General features: G+C 55.3%; 1 protein-coding gene across 1 annotated transcript in view; it reads right to left on the bottom strand.

Annotated features, from left to right (window-relative positions):
• CSMD1 (CUB and Sushi multiple domains 1) overlaps positions 1-15,438 on the bottom strand; it is a 720,682-nt gene that overhangs the window by 166,985 nt on the left and 538,259 nt on the right. Inside the window, exon 12 of the mRNA XM_054565852.1 lies at positions 13,612-13,724. Within this exon, the coding sequence (XP_054421827.1) occupies positions 13,612-13,724 (113 nt within the window). The remainder of the gene's footprint in view (positions 1-13,611; positions 13,725-15,438) is intronic.

Raw genomic sequence — 15,438 nt, 5'->3', positions numbered from 1 at the left:
TGTGCAGAACAGTGAGCGGGGTCCTCAGAAAACTGGAAATGGAACCGCCTCCTGACACAGCGATTCCACTCCCGGGGACGTACCCTCGACTCCTCAAACAGCAGCTCGAAACAATATACGCTCCCCTATGTCTCGTGCAGCACTATCCACAAAGCGAAGCGTTGGAAGCAGCCCGCGTGCCCACCAGGAAGGCACGGATGAGAGGGCGGCAGGCGTGTGCCCGGGGAAACGCGCGCCACTTGGTCACTGGAGGGAAGGACCCTTTGCCCCGGCGTGGATGGCCCGGGAGGGCGCTGCGCCGAGTGTGTCGGTCGGTCGGAGAGAGACAAGCACCGTCGGACTCCGCTCGGATGGGAAGTATAAAGAACAAAATAAAAGAACAAACAAAAATCAAAACAGACTCATAACTACAGAGAAGAGGCCGATGGTTGCCAGGAGGTGGGGTGGGGGAGGGTGGAAAGGGGGCGGGACTGAGAAGCACACATGGGCGGTCACGGAACAGCCACAACGTCGTGAAGTCCGGCACCGGGAACAGAGTCAGTAATAGTGTCATAACTTGACGGTGTCATGGGGGGGCTGGCGATACCAGGGGATCACATTGTACAGTGTATATTGTCTGACCACCATGCCATGCACCTGAAAGGAACACCAAATGATATCGGATGTCAACTGTAGCTGAAAAATAAAATTAAAAATTACAATCCTTATTTAATGTGTTTGTTCTTTAACGATAAATGGGGACATGCATTTTTATCAGCAGAGGAAGCCATCTCGCCTGCAAGTGCAAAACGTACGCACGCCACGGTGTTGGAAAGGGTTGTTGCGTGTGTGTGTGTGAACACCAGCTGTGGCCTAGTTCAGGCTACTTGTGCAGAACTCAATTTCCTCCGATGGAGAACTGGGGACACGGCTGGCTGGCGGGCCACGCTGCCCCGTCCCTGCGCCCGCTGAGGGGGGTCAGCGGGGCTGCCACGGAGTCTGCGTGACCAGGCTGTTCGCACGGCCGCACGGCAGCTCCCCGCCGTGGCGCCTTGGGCGCGCAGGGCGGGGAAAGCAAGGCACCGCCGCGGTGGCGCCTGCAGCTGTTACTCGCGCGCGTGCGCGGCGGGGCGATGAAGGCGGCCCCTAAAGCCTCGGCTGAGCCTCCCAATGCGGGCGGGGCCGCCTCCCTGCTTCCTGCGGAGAAGCAAGCCCTGCGAGTTTTTGCTGCGAAGAGCCAGGGCGAAGCGCGTCCTTTCAGCCGGAACCCAGGGCAGCCTGAGAGCGGCGTTTTGCTCCCGGGGAGGCCCCGCGGCTCCCGAGGATCCTGTCGCGTGGCGGCTACGGTGCCTACGGCTCGGATCGCCCTCTCTAATACCAGCCGTTCTCCTGTCCTGGGGCTTCCACGCAGGGGCTGGCATCGGGCTGGCGTCGGGCTCGCAGTCCCTTGAGGGCGTCCTGTTCGAATCCCTGTCAGCGCGACTGGTCTGACTTGCGTTTAACGGGGCTGTGACTTTTCCAATTGGTTCGTGGAAAGGTGGGCTGGACAGAGGCCGCCTGGTCCCTTGCAGACCAAGGCCCCACCTCCTTCCTTGATGTCACCTGAGGTGGTTTCTGCTCATCAAACGACGGGACAGAAGATGACACCAGGCAAAACGTATTGTTTTTATTCCTTGGCTCTGCCCGCTTGCCGGTGAGACACTCTAATTTTTCTTAAACATGTGTCAGCATTTCGTCATGACGTTAGAAACCACTAACCCCAGAGCCTCCTCTGGGCGTGGCTGTGGACGTGAGCAGGGGCCTCAGGTCGGTGGCCGCTTCCGAGTTACAGGGGACGCGTGTGTCCCGCTCCCCCCGTTAGCACGCCACCCGGCGTCACAGACAACGCCCGGGCCTCCCTGGGCCTGCGGCGCGAAGGCCGCCCTTCCCCACGCCAACGGTACGAAGCCGCTGGTGAGATGGGGGCACTGCTGCGGCCTTGGACGTGAAGGCAGGCAGAACGGTGCCGCTACTGTGAGGGTCCGAGGTCCTACTGCGCGAACGGCCCTGTCTCTTCCTTAGTAGCCTGGAAGTAATCATACAAACTGATAGTGCCAACAGTATGTCACCGCTCAACAATTTCTACAGACTCACTTTTGAAAGATTTACAAGAAAGATGTCCATAATCGAATGGTGAAATATTTCATAAAGATGAAGGAGAGAGGGACTCTTTGGTACGCAGTGACTCTTGATTATGGAGGTTATTTTCCACGTCATGCAAACCTTTCTCCATCAGTATAATTTGTGAGAAAGTATTCATAATTGGATTTATTAGACATGAAACGATTAGTCTAAGGTGGTCCTGCCAGCTAATGATTTTCAGGAAACCTCTGTTCAGTACGTTTATCTCTTTCACAAAGTTTTTTCAGATTTCACGGAAACGTGAAAGTCTTTCATTTACACAGGCTACTAATAAGCTAGTTTAATCAAATTCAGAGATGAAACGAGCTCTTTCAAGACGTCTGCATATCGACTGGTTGCCGTCCGAGCTGATCTGAGTGTCTGTTGCTGAGAGGCTGATAAAACACGCTGGCGGGGACCCTGAGACCTGAAGTAATAACCAGAAGAGTCTTAACATCTAGAAGTGATATCAAGCCTCACTTCACTCAAGAACCTAGCGATTATGCAAATCCAGTTGCCTGGCGCCAGCATCTACGGGTTGTGCGCCTGAATCTCATTAGAGAGCAGTAGTACTCCCCCAGGGCGTGAAAGCGGACCTTACCTACCTTTCTTTTAGTGCCCATGCACCTGAAAAGTCCCGAACGATTTCCATGAGACTGTTTGGGTCCTCCAGATGCCGTTCAAACGTGAGCGGGAGGCTCCATCACCCTTCGAGGGGCAGGGGACGCTGGTGGCCGTGAACACAGGAGCTGACCTGCTCTGCCCGGCGCTGCGTCCCGATGCGGTTTCTCCAACGGCACGAGGTGTCCAGGGCCGCGGCGGCTGGAGCTTCGGCGAACGTCTCCACCGCCCAACAGCTCGCCGGGAGCAAGCCACAGAGCAATGACACCAGAGAGAGCGGGACAAGCTTCCTTCTCACCGCTACTGGGCACACGGGGCAGGGGCTGCATCCGCGAAGATAGCGGACGGTTTAAATGGTGGGGAGCAGAAGCGTTTCCGTCTGCACCCGTTAGGAAGGTCGGACTTAAAGGGCTGGCCTCGCCGCGTGCCGGCCGGGATTTGTGCGCCGGGCAGCCTGGTAAACTGCTGCAGCCCCGGGGGACACCGCCCCGGGGCTCCTCAAAGCGTGACGTAGGTCTTGACATGTGACCTGACCCTTCCACACCTTGGTAGGGACCCAGGACCAATGAAACGGACACGCAAGCCAAGACGTAGGCAGAAAACTTGATAAAAATTTTACTCTCAGTCGCCCCCACTGGGGCAAAGAGGCCCAAGGAAATCTGAAGGGCGTGGAAATGTTCGACTGCATTTGCAGTATAAAATCTGCAGTGGAACCAAGAAGGCCGGGTGCTGTTTCTTTACCCCCTGAAATTTGTCATTTTTATCTTACGTGTTGCGAGTTACTGACAGTGCCGCACTCCACTGCCCCAGAGCACACGCCGCCGCAGCCAGGGCGCCCGACGCAGCCCCCGCCGCCTCATCGTGCGCGTCTACGTCAGCCAACCGGCGTCTGTGTGTGCGCTGCTGCATATCCGCACAGATGAGGGAAGGCTACGTCGGTCATTATTTTATGAGCCACTCTGACTATTGCTCCTCAAAAAAATACAGCAAGGCTAAAAATGAGGAGGAAAGACAAAAGACAGGCAGACAGAAACGCTGCAGCAGCCTGGAAAGCTGGCCGACTTCTCATTCGAAGTGTGGCGCTTGATCTTTGCCCCCGGACTGTGGTTGTCGTGCATCGGGAAGCTAAGACGGAAGGGCGAACTCATTTTCTTGGCTTGATCCCCTCGCGGGGAGGGAGAAAATCAAATGCTCTTGTATGGATCGGTCACAGTATTGGTGGGGGAAACCTCACACAGATGCTGCCTGTTGCTCATGGGGTTGGAAGTGTCCTCGTCTAGGCCCTTCGTCGCCGAGGATGAGATTCGCATCCGGGGCGACAGGTGGGCTCCCCTGTGCCAGCCCCTCCCTGTCACGGCTGGTCTCCACGCAGGAGATTCCCTCTGTGAGGCAGGGTTCGCTTTCACGTAAAACAGACTTTCCAACTACGTGTGCAGCCCCTGCTTTTCTGGAGGCTGAGTTCGACAGGCTGTGCAATTTGTACACAAGGCTAAACACACTTGTTCCAGTGCGACAGTGGAAAGTGAGATGAACCTTCTGCTTCTCAAGCCCTTCGAGGAGATCCCAGGAAAGGGAACGTAGCCGGTGCAGCGAGACGGCCGCCGCGGGTCTGCGGGCACGGTCGCCGCCCTTCCGCACCGGTTACGTTCTCCACGCACAATATTCCACGTAATTACGTGTTATCAATAGCAGTAACGCTTTCCCTTTCTAGTAAGTCAAACAAAAGAAAGGAGCTTCACACAAAGCTGCCACCAGCTCCAGTGAGACGCAGCCGATGAAACCTGGTTCCAAAATAGGGTGATATAAGGAATATGTAAGGAATAGGAGAACGTACTCAACAGAAACGTGGTAGAGGCAGACATGACAATCTACGACGGTTTAGCTGCCATCCGTGATTGGTAATGAACGACTAGGAGGTTTTATCACTTTTAACTAAATTTTGAATTTTGAGATTGGAGGTTCAGCTGAGGCTGTGAGGAGGAATACAGGAAGGTCCCCTGAAGCCGTCACCCAGCCCCCCGTATGGTAACTAACACCTGTCACTCGATTCTGACACTGAAGCAGACGAGCTACAGAGTGTGCCCCTCAGCTCAAGGGCCCTCCTGGCCTGCTCCAGCCTGGCCCCTCCCTGACCCTTGACATCCGCATCTGCTCTCCGGTCTATGGTTTTGTCATGTCACGTGGCATCTCACAACATGCAACCTTTTGGAATTAGCTTCCGACTCGGTCGGCGCCGCTCTCCACAGATGCACCCAGGTGTAGTTGTCAAGAGGTCGTTCTTTTTTATTGCTGAACAGCATTTCACCGCAAGGGTGGGCCCCAGTTTCTGCAATGACTTTTGTGTTTAAGGGCATCGAGGTAGTTTCCATTTTTTACTATTATGAATAGAGTTGCCACAAACCCTCTTGTTCACAGTGCTCTTGGGTTATTATGTTCCTGCGTGAGCGCAAACCTGCTACACAGCGTCCTGGCACGACCGCGCCGTCTGCACCCCACCTGCTGTGTCTGAAGGATCTGGCTTCTCCGCGTCCCTGACAGCACTGGGCATTGCCACGATTTTTTTAAAGTAGAGAAAACAGGCTGTGCTTTTCAGCATACAAGTCCTCCACGTGTGGCTAATTCCGTCGAAGTATCCCATTGCTTTGAGTGATTGTAAGTGACGTCGAACTTTTGATTTTGGTGTTTGCATGTTCATTGCTAGAACCTAGAAGCACAAGGGACTTTTGTAACTCACCTGGAATCCTACCAGTCACAGACCGGCTTACAGGTTCTACGAGTTTTTCTGTAAGTTTTTTGGGACATTCGAGATAGACAAAATATCATCTGAAAATGGAGTCTGTTTTCTTTCTTGCTCCTCGATGCGTAGGGCCGTCTCCCTGTCTGAGACGACAGGAAGCCCCGTGCCGGGCCGGCAGGGAGTACGGGGCGCGGGCGCCTGCCTGGGTATCAGCCTCTGGGGGACGTTCAGACCGGCGCCACTCGGCTCCAGCGGACGCTGGGGGCTGGATCTGCAGGAACCCTTAATCAAATAGAGCAAAGTCCTCTTCCTCCTTTTCCGAGGATTTTCATCATGAGTGGGTGCCATAGCTGGTTGAGAGGCGACCTCCCCTAATATCCATCCAACTCCTCATTCGTGGAAACGGCACATGAACTTGGGAGAAGGGCCAGTGTATCGGTAATTTGGTTAAAGATCTTGAGTCGAGGAGATGACCCCGTGCCACGTGGGTGCGCCCTGAACCCAAGGACAGGGGCCTTTGTAGGAGACGCACAGAGGGGAGGAGGGCCTAACGACACGGCAGACCCGGAAGGACAGGGCCGTGTGACCAGCAGCCTGTCGGGCGCAGACCTGCCCCGGGGGGTCCGAGAGCACGTTCCCAGGGGCCGAGCCTCCAGGTCTGCGGCGACGCCTTCGCTCGGGAATGGAGACAGGTGTGGGTTGACTGTGGTCCAGTGCTGTTTCCGCATCAATTGATATGATGGTTTGCCTTTTCCTTGTGCTATTAATATGATGGATTGCAGTAACCGACTTCCAAACATTGACCCAGTCTTTCATTCTTGGAAAAACTACATCATACATACACACTTATACAGTCTCACACACACACATCCTATTTGCTATATTTCGTTAAGGATTTTTATATGGATATTCATGAAGGACATTGGTCTGTCGTTTCATTCTTTGCAATGTCTTTGTCCCGTGTGACATCAGATTAATGTGGCTCCATCAATTAACTGACAGGTATTCTCTCTTCAATTGTCGGGAAGTGACTGTGCAGAATTGGTGTCAATTTCCTTTAAACGGATTTTATTCTTTTTAATTATTAAAATGGCTCTTTCCCCCTATGAATCAAAATGTTTCGGTTTAAAATTATAATTGCAATGAATTAATTATGCGTTTAGTGACAATTTTACAAAAAAAAACCAAAGGTTGAATTTATGCCCATGATGCTTTATGAGGGAAAAAAACAGTAATTTAGATTAGAAAGAAGCATTTTCTGCACATGAGGGTGGACCCAAAAAACCCCGAAATTATTTATAAAAAGTTGTGCATTTGTTCTTACATGTTTACACCTCAGTCTGATGCAATGAACCTATAGAGGCTTTTTGCCTCCTTCTCCAAAAGTCTTTGAACTCTTCAATTTTGATGCATTTTAGGTCTTCTGCTGTTTTCTGTTTTGCCTCTTCCACATCAGCAAAACGTTCCCCTTTAAGGACCTTTTCATCCAGGGAAACAAAAAAGGAGTCTCTCAAAGCAAGATTGGGTGAATAGGGAGGGTGGGGCGCGGGGGTCATGCTGTTTTGGTCAAAAACTGCTTAACACTCAGTGGTGTGGGCAGGTGCTCTCGTAAATCACACATCATGGAATTGGCAAATACATTGGAAGAGTCTTCAAACAAAACAAAACAAAACAGAAACCGCTGAAGCCACACAGCGGCCTCTCGCAACAGCGCTGGCTGGTGGCCGGGTCCAGGCGGGTTCCCAGAGCACGCAGCTGGCAGGGTCCCGTACTACGGGGCGCCTGCCAGGAGATCATTCGGGGTTATTTTTTGGGTCCCTCTCAAACCTCTAGCTTTAAAAATCTGTGAAAAGGTGAATTCCCAAGGCTGTTATGCCAGATTATTTTTTAAAGCAGACAACTGGACGTGAACTTTCACCAGGTTGGAAGACTGACTGAGTGAACCAAGGCCCATCCGTCAACACTGTGACTCACTGTGCAGCTAGAGAGGGACAGAGACAGAGAGAGGAGAGAGCAAAAGTGACAAGGGGATGGGGCGGAGCCAGAACTGGGGTGATTTTCTTAAATGCCAAGAGAGGCAGGCAGGAAAACACGCATTGCGGCAAACTCTGCCGGCCAACGGGTCCTCTTCCTTCTACAGATAAATTACGAGAATAAAAAACAGAAACAGGACAAGTGAATTAAGATACCCTCCATGTCATGGACCCATGCCCGTCACAGAACAATGGATCTCTAATAGGTTCTGGTGCTGGCAGCCGGCCCCCGCGGTGGAGAAGGGCCGCGCTTGGCCGGAGGGCGGGCCCCCGGGCGGACGCGGACGCGGACGCAGTTTGCCTCCGGCGCTGCAGCGAGGCGCTGGCCTGTGCTGAGGACCCGTCGCATTCTGGACGTTGTCACAAGTGCATGTGCGCAGTGTCCCCTTGCCTGTTCTCACAAAAGCCCTACGAGGGACAGGCAAAGATGCCCACTTCCCCGTTTCCAGAGAGAGCAAGTGAATCGCAGCCTAGGTGGCTCAAACACACAGCTCAGAACATGTGATGTTCACAGCTCTCCCCGCTACACTTTCCTTCTCTTTCTTTCTTCTTCTTTTTTGTTTCTTTTATGAAGCAGCAGCCTAGAGAGGGCGGCTGGCGCACCCGTGCACACAGCCACTGAGGAGACAGCGCAGAGGAGACAGCGTCTGGGGGAGACATGTGCGAGGGCCGGCGTGGACACGCGTGTTCTGTGGGAGGGTGGGAGACGTGGGGCCACGTAACAGGAGGGGGTTTCTGATTTATTTTCAATAAAACCTGCAAGAACCAGAACAAAACAATGTAGACAGCAGGAGGACAAAACTTTGAGGAAAGACCAAAAAAAAAACCCAACAAACCAAATCCAACAACAACGACAATGGCAACAGCGGGATTATATCCTTGAACAAAAGGGTGTAATTCAACTCCGTCTGTTACAGGAAAAGAAAAAGTATGAAACAGACCCATTGGTTCGGCTGGCGGGGAGGTCGCACGCGGAGGGAACAGCGGGACGAGGCGCGTTCCGAGCCCACCGCAGGGAGGGGTGCGGAGCGGAGGGTCTGAAGGGCCGGCTCGGACCCAGACGGAGGATTACATTTCTGACAGGAAAGCGCAGAGTTTGGAAAGATAACAGTGAAGTTGAAATGGGCCGAAAACAAATTTGGGGAGTTCGTGGTAATGGATTTGACACTAAGAAGGAAAGGCCACGGCTTCGGGGAGGAAGGTGGGGCGGGGGGGGGGGCGCCTGTGACGCGCTTCCGAAAGCATTCGTGGCCCCCAGAGAGGGAGGCGGCGCGAGTCAAAGCCGCTTCTAAGTCGCGCCGGCCGGGCTGCGAGGACGCCCGAGTCCTCCTTCCTGGGGAACGCGCCTTCAGGTGAGCTGCGGGTTTGCATCGCCCGTTTGCCAACACTGTGTGGTCGCAGCTTTCAACCGAGGGTCCTTTCCTCGGCTTCAAGGAGCCTTCCTACCTATTTATGGAATTTATCCAGACAAAACCCCAATTGTTGTTATCTCCGCTTCACAGATGATGAAAGAATTGATCAGAAGATGGTTGATTAGCGCATGGCCACCCTGAACTCCAAAAGCAAAATCTGGATTCACCTGCTCTTCGTCGTAACCTCAACTCCGCAGACACGCGGGTGGTTCTGGGAAGGCTGCGTGCTGCGTAGACAGGGGAAAAGCTGTTTAGGGAATCTAGTTAGGAAAAAAAGTCTTGGAAAAAGTAAAAAAAAAGAAGCAGGGAAATAAGCCATTTTTTGAAAAAAAAATGTTTGGTGCATCACACGCACGAACACAACTGCACATGATGGTGTCATCTGGGCCTTGGGATCCCCGCGCCTACCAGCCAGAGCTTGTCAGCCATAGAAGCGCGTGCTCGCTGGGCCCAAGATGCAGCTCTGCAGTCTAGCCGGGGTCCTTGGCAAACCTGCTTCTAATTTTCCAACACGCGGGCACATCCCAGCACCAACTGAGGTGGAAGAGAGAGGAAATAATTAGCACGCGTCTGTCTGCCCAGAAGGACGTGCTAGGAAGGAGTCGCGGATGTAAAGAATTAGAAAAAGCAGTTGGTAAAATGTGAGTTCATGTTCAGGAAGGCAGGAAAGTCTTAACACAATTAAAGCGCGGTGTAACATCCACTGTTGTCTTCTGAGCACCTCATTACTAGAAGGGTTTAGAAAACATCAAAAGAGCAATAGAAGTGATCAAAGCGCCGCAGACACTGATAGAAGATGAGGGAATATCGACGGAGAGAAAAATGATGTGCCAACACGTCTCCATGTCTCTCAAACACAAATTAGCCAGAAACAGCAGCGTGCCCTTCCTCACGGCACGATTTCAATAGAACAAAATGTTTTAATGAAATAAAAATGCTAATTGTACCAGGGAGAGGAATAGCCGAGCCCCAGGGAGAGGAGGGTGCCCCAGGTTCTGCACACGGGCAAAGCGCGGGGCGGCGCTGGCGGCGGCGGTGGAGCACGAGGCGGTAAGGGCGAGGGCGCCTGTCCCTGGCACTCGGGGACCCTCGTCCCACAGCTGGGGAGCAGGGGGCAGGCCGGGAACGGCCAGCGTTGACAGTGTGGAGCTGCAAAGGGCAGAGGTTCCTGCAGGGTCACCGGAGTGTTGAGCATCCAATGCTGTGGCTGCTTTTTGAACAACGTTTGCTCGTTGCTGCCTGGGCTGTATGTTTGGAGGCTGCTCGGGGCTCAGCGATGTCAGGGGTGCCGCCCGCTGGGCAGCCTGGTCCTCGCCTCAGGGACAACAGGCGGCTCCCGATGACCCTGTCTGATATCTCATCCCTCCGCCCAACGTGGTATCTGAAGAAGCAGGTCATCAACGTGTGTGACGGACTCTTAACGGAGCACTGCGTTTGGGACAAAAACGATCACTTAGCTACGAACAGGGAGGCCATCCACACGCAGGGCCACCAATGCCACCCACTCGGGGCTGTTCACACGGGCACCCCGGCCCCGCGCGCTTGTCGCCGACCCTCCTCGGTGCTGGCGGTGGCCGGTGTCGTGGCGAAGCCCTTCTAGAATTGGGACCCACTCTTTTCCTTTCTTTTCCCTGAATAAAGTCAGAACGCACATTTTAGTCTAATGTAGGCAATCTCAAGCTGTATTACAGCATTATAATATTTTAACAAGGATCCTGCGGTGTTACCAAATGCGAGATTGGCTTCCCAAAACAATTCTTTTGATCTGCAGGAATTACTGTTGTAACTTATGATAAGAATTTTAAACTGTGAAGTGGAAAAACTACGCCCTAAGCACATGTCAGCTTTCCGTACGCAGCCAGGCCTCGGTGCCCCTCGGCTCCGGGACGCGTCACGCCTGTACTCGTCGCGACTGGACAAGGAAGAAGAAAGCCTCGCACTTGGCGTTGGCACGGGGTCCGTCGCACCTGCTGGGACGTGTATGAGTCGCGCTGCTGCCTCGCAGAAGAAAACGCTCAGCGTTCGCGGCTCGGTTGCGGCCCTCACTGCAAGTTCCAGGACACATCAGTGACAAGCGCTGACGTACCACTGCCTGTTGTTCTCCTCCCCGTGTATGTGTGAATTGTGTATACGTTACACACACGTGACTGTGCATAGACATTATAGATGCTGTATCCATTACATACTCTAGGTCTGTCCAGTTTGTCCCGCCAGTGGACAGTGTTGCCTTTTGAGGCTGCGCTAGAGCAGTTCATACCGTGCATTTTATCTTTTAGGTGTTCGATCAGATTATCTTGCGTTGCACCGTTTCACGTGTAAGGCTTCACCCCCACGAATCTCGGCCTCCCCCACCGCCTGCTCAGGCCTCTCACGGGCCTCCGTAGCGTGAGCGCCTTTCCTACGCTCCACACAGCGTGCGCACTGCCGACTTTCTCACAGCGGACGGTCAGGTAGCGTGTCCCCCTCTCTCTTCCCGCCTCCGACGTGCGCGCGGGTGCAAGCGCCTGGCCGACGCGCAGGCGCACAGGGACGCTCGCCCAGCACGGCCGGCGCCGCTGGCGTGGGTCTCCCTCGGCCGCGCCGGGGCCATCGGCTGGGCCTGGCTCGTTTCAGCCGTGTCCTGTGCACCCGCACACCCTGCGGTCCCCAAGGAGAGCCCGGCTGTCCCCGCCCTCCTCGCCCAGTCGCACGGCCCCTTCTTTCAGAGGCCAAGTTAACCCCCATATGCTCTGTGGGCTCCTGCAGGGGAGCGCCCCCCACCCGCTCAGGCCGTCCCCCGCAGCGCCCCTTGCTTTGAGGTTGGCAGCCCTTTCCCATCGTCTGTCTCACGCGTTTGACATCAGGGACCCCTCGTCACAGCTCCCAGCTCCTGGGCCCCCGACAGCGCACGCGTGGGCGACAGAGCATGTCTCTGCTCGTTTGCGGCCTCAAACCGAAGGGAAATAGAACCCGACTCTCCAGCCTAATCTCTCATTTCCGCCTTCACGCACACTCATCCGTTACATCAAAGCTTTTAATGAGCTCAGTAATTAAGGAAGGAGCCGGCGTGATGGAAAACCGCTTCCCAAGAGCAGCTGGAGAACGCGCACGCGCACGCGCACAGGGCGGGCAGCGCCGAAGGGCGCGGGGCGTCGGCGCCCCCCCGCCGGGCAGCAGCCACCGACGGCACTGGCTCCGTGAAGACGCATGTGGCCGTCGGAGGCCGGCGGTCAGGGGCGCTGCTGGGACTCCCTGGCCCGGCCGGGCAGCGGCTCCGGGCAACGAGGGACACGCCCGACTCGGAGCTCCGCCCCCGGGACGGCGTGCGCACCTCGGGCAGCGGCCTCAGGCTTGTTCAAGGCAGGGCCGTTGGCTGACCTTTCCTGACACTAACTTACAGAGGACCTCGTCTTTCTTTTGGACAGTCCCCCCCAGTAAAACCGTTGAAATAGCCGCCATTCTAACGCTACGACAGTGATTTGTTAGTTCCTTAGAATTTTGAAACTTTATTTAAGGAAAGGATCTGCAATTTTGAAAATTTACGTAGTTATGCGGAACATATGGTTTAGTCTGGACGCCTCCTGCATATTTTCTTAGACTGCAGTTTATAAGTAGCATTTTCTGTTAGTAGTGGGGGCTGTGTGTGGGGGGCGGGGTAAAATGCACGGCCCTGGTTATCTGATAAAAAGCGCCTCTCAGCCCCTTGCTGTTTCTAGGGTAGTGTAAGACGGGTCCTGAAGCGAGCTCTCGCGCCCACCGCCGGGATCCAGGGTAACAGGCTCTCCCCCGCCTTGTGGAGAATGACTTCAAATTAGCTGTGGCTCAGGATCTTGAATAGGCAGGAGGGTCCAACAGCAGGAATGTCATCGGTTTCCCAAAAGACATTCTGGGAAAACGGTGGGGGGCCTGGGCGGAGCCAAGGGTGACAGGCACAGGCCCACCCTCCGCCGCCTCCACCAGCAGGAGGCGTTTGGGCGTGGCTTGCAAAAGCCTGCCAACGTAGGTCGCTGGGTTCCTTACGCTATTTTTCTACATCTGCTCGCTTTTTTGGAAGTTTCCCTAATGCATTTGTAAAATGCAATCAGTATCCTGAGGTTAAAGACGCCTGCTCCCTAGGAGGCCCTCCCTGGGCCCTCCCGTGCGGGCAACACGGCGGGTGGTTTGTTCAGGAACAGCCCCTGGCCGCCTGCCCACTCCAGCGAGCTGGTCCCCAAGATGACACCTGTCCAGGCGAGTCACCTGCAGGGAGGGCTCGCCCCCGCAGAGCCGCTGCAACTCGGGACCCCCGAGATCCGCCGGCCTCCCCCACGGGCACTCGGCCTGCCTCGCCCTGACATCACGGGGTGCGCCCGGCCTTCCATGCGGACACCATGCAGACGCGAGCCACATCCACCGCGAGCCTCCCCGAGCCGCAGGCCCAGTGGCCGCATCCGGGCCGAGGGAGAAGCTGAGGGACCGACATGTCCCCCGTCCCCGAGCTCCTGGGCTAGACTCGGCTCACGCCTGTGCTGGACGTGAGAACAGCGCACACCATGCGCTTCCAGGAAGCCAGAGGCCCTCCTCTGCACAGGCCCCTGCGACGAGGCCTTCCCTCAAGGACTTGGAAACACCAGTCCCTGCACTGAAACGTCGCCGACCCCGGTGGGCCTGGCACAGGGGCCCGCCCCCGCGGAGGCGCCGGCCGACCTACCTTGGTAGACGGCCTTGAACCCGGGCGAGGCGATGCTGTCGTCCGACTGCAGGTGCAGCCACATCTGGTTGCTCATGCTGACGATCAGGTCGGGCACGCGGGACCCGGTGAGCCTGCGTGGGAGACGGAAGCCGCTCGTTAGGCGCCCGCTGTGTCTGCTCTGGCCCCAGAGGCGGTCTTGCGGCTCAGACGGACAAGCCGCACAGCCAGCGTGAGGCCCTCCTTCAAGGAACCGGTAGCCACGTGACGCCTGTGTCCCAGGAGCCCTCGGTGTCACTGGCGTTTCAGCCATCATTCTAGTCCCCAACTGCAAACTGCTACCTTTTCTTTCAAACCCCGATGTGGGGAGACCAACTGCCCTGTTTGTCTGAGACGGAAGGGCTTCTCCCAGTGTGAGACCTTCAGCGCTAAAACAGGGACGGTTCAGGGACACCGGGAGGCAGGGGTCACCCTCTGTGAAGGACGGTTATATCTCACAGCCGTGTGGCCGCATCGCATCACCCATCAACGTGAAATCACGTCTAAGCTGAGAACTGCTTTGGCTCGTCCACAACATGCTGGGGGGATTCGGTGTAGAATTGTCATGAACCCCGATACACACTCTCTTCTGAAATATGTCACAGGATGGACAGGAGCTCAGGACAAAAAAGACATGAGCTCTCAAGACATGAAAAGGCAGAGAGGAGCCTCAAATGCACGTGACTCGGGGGGAGCCAGTCTGAGAAGGCCGCAGGCTGCGCGCGTCCAGCCCCGGGACGTCCTGGAAGAGGCGAGGCCACGGGGACGGGGATGGATCGGGGTTTTGCAAGGGTGGGGGGAGCCCAGAGGGTTTTCGGGGCAGTGAACCTGCTCCATGTGATACTATAGTGGTGGTTACATGTCGTACGTACATCTAAACCCACAGAAAGGACCGCGCCCAGAGAGACCCTGATGTCGCCCGTGGAGTCTGGCGACGCTGACGTGTCAGGGCAGTTCATCCTTTGCGACACATGTCCCGCCTGGCGGGGAGACCGCTGCAGGGGAGGCTGTGGATGGTGGGGCACAGCAGTGAGTGGGAATCTCTGTGCCTTCCTCCCGATTTTGCTCTGAACCTAAAACGACTCTAAGAAGTGAAGTTTTAGCACGTACACAGGTAACCAAGGTAACCACACACAGAGAGGACATAGAGAAGAACAGCGTGCGCGGCTGACGGAGATTTGGCAAATCTGTCGCACATCCCCTGCGCGTGATAATGCCCAGGTGACACGGAGCGGGAGTCCCGAGGAGGAGGCCATGCGGCCCAGGGGCAGCCTGGGAGGAAGCACGGGACGCGCTGGCTGAACTCAGCGAGTGGACACACCGAGGCAGGGCGAGTGTAAGGGACAGGTCGGCTCAGCCACACGCGGTCTCCGACCGAATCGGGGGCTCTGCGCTCGGCGGAGTAGTTCCGGGCATTGGACCACGCGACCTGCACGGTCACTCCCTCCTCTGTCCCTCTGCCCGCACGCGCCCGTGGGCGGCACAGCATGTCTGTGCCTCGGAAGAAGGCACGGGGCAGCCCGGCAGTGCCACAATCGGAGCGAGCGGAGGCGTGTCCGTGAGCGACGCACAGTTGCTGGACACGGATTATTTTTTGAATGCTTTCTCTTTGATGGAAAGATTGTCCTTTTATGATCGGCTGTTTTATTTGCTGCTTTCATTTGAAAAAAATATTTTTCTTCCCTGTCATACATTTTATTGAAGCATAACATATACAAAAGTGCACAGATACTTAGTTTGAATTATGATTACAAAGCTGTAATATTTAAACCTTACAAGAAATATCTTTTTCTACTCCTTTACTTTCAA

The sequence above is a fragment of the Pteronotus mesoamericanus genome, unplaced genomic scaffold (genome assembly GCF_021234165.1).
Source record: "Pteronotus mesoamericanus isolate MK-2021 breed Mesoamerican mustached bat unplaced genomic scaffold, CSHL_Meso_final contig_169, whole genome shotgun sequence".
Taxonomy (NCBI): Eukaryota; Metazoa; Chordata; class Mammalia; order Chiroptera; family Mormoopidae; genus Pteronotus; species Pteronotus mesoamericanus.
The sequence above is the reverse complement of the archived record's forward strand: the minus strand, read 5'-3'. Positions and strand labels throughout refer to the sequence as shown.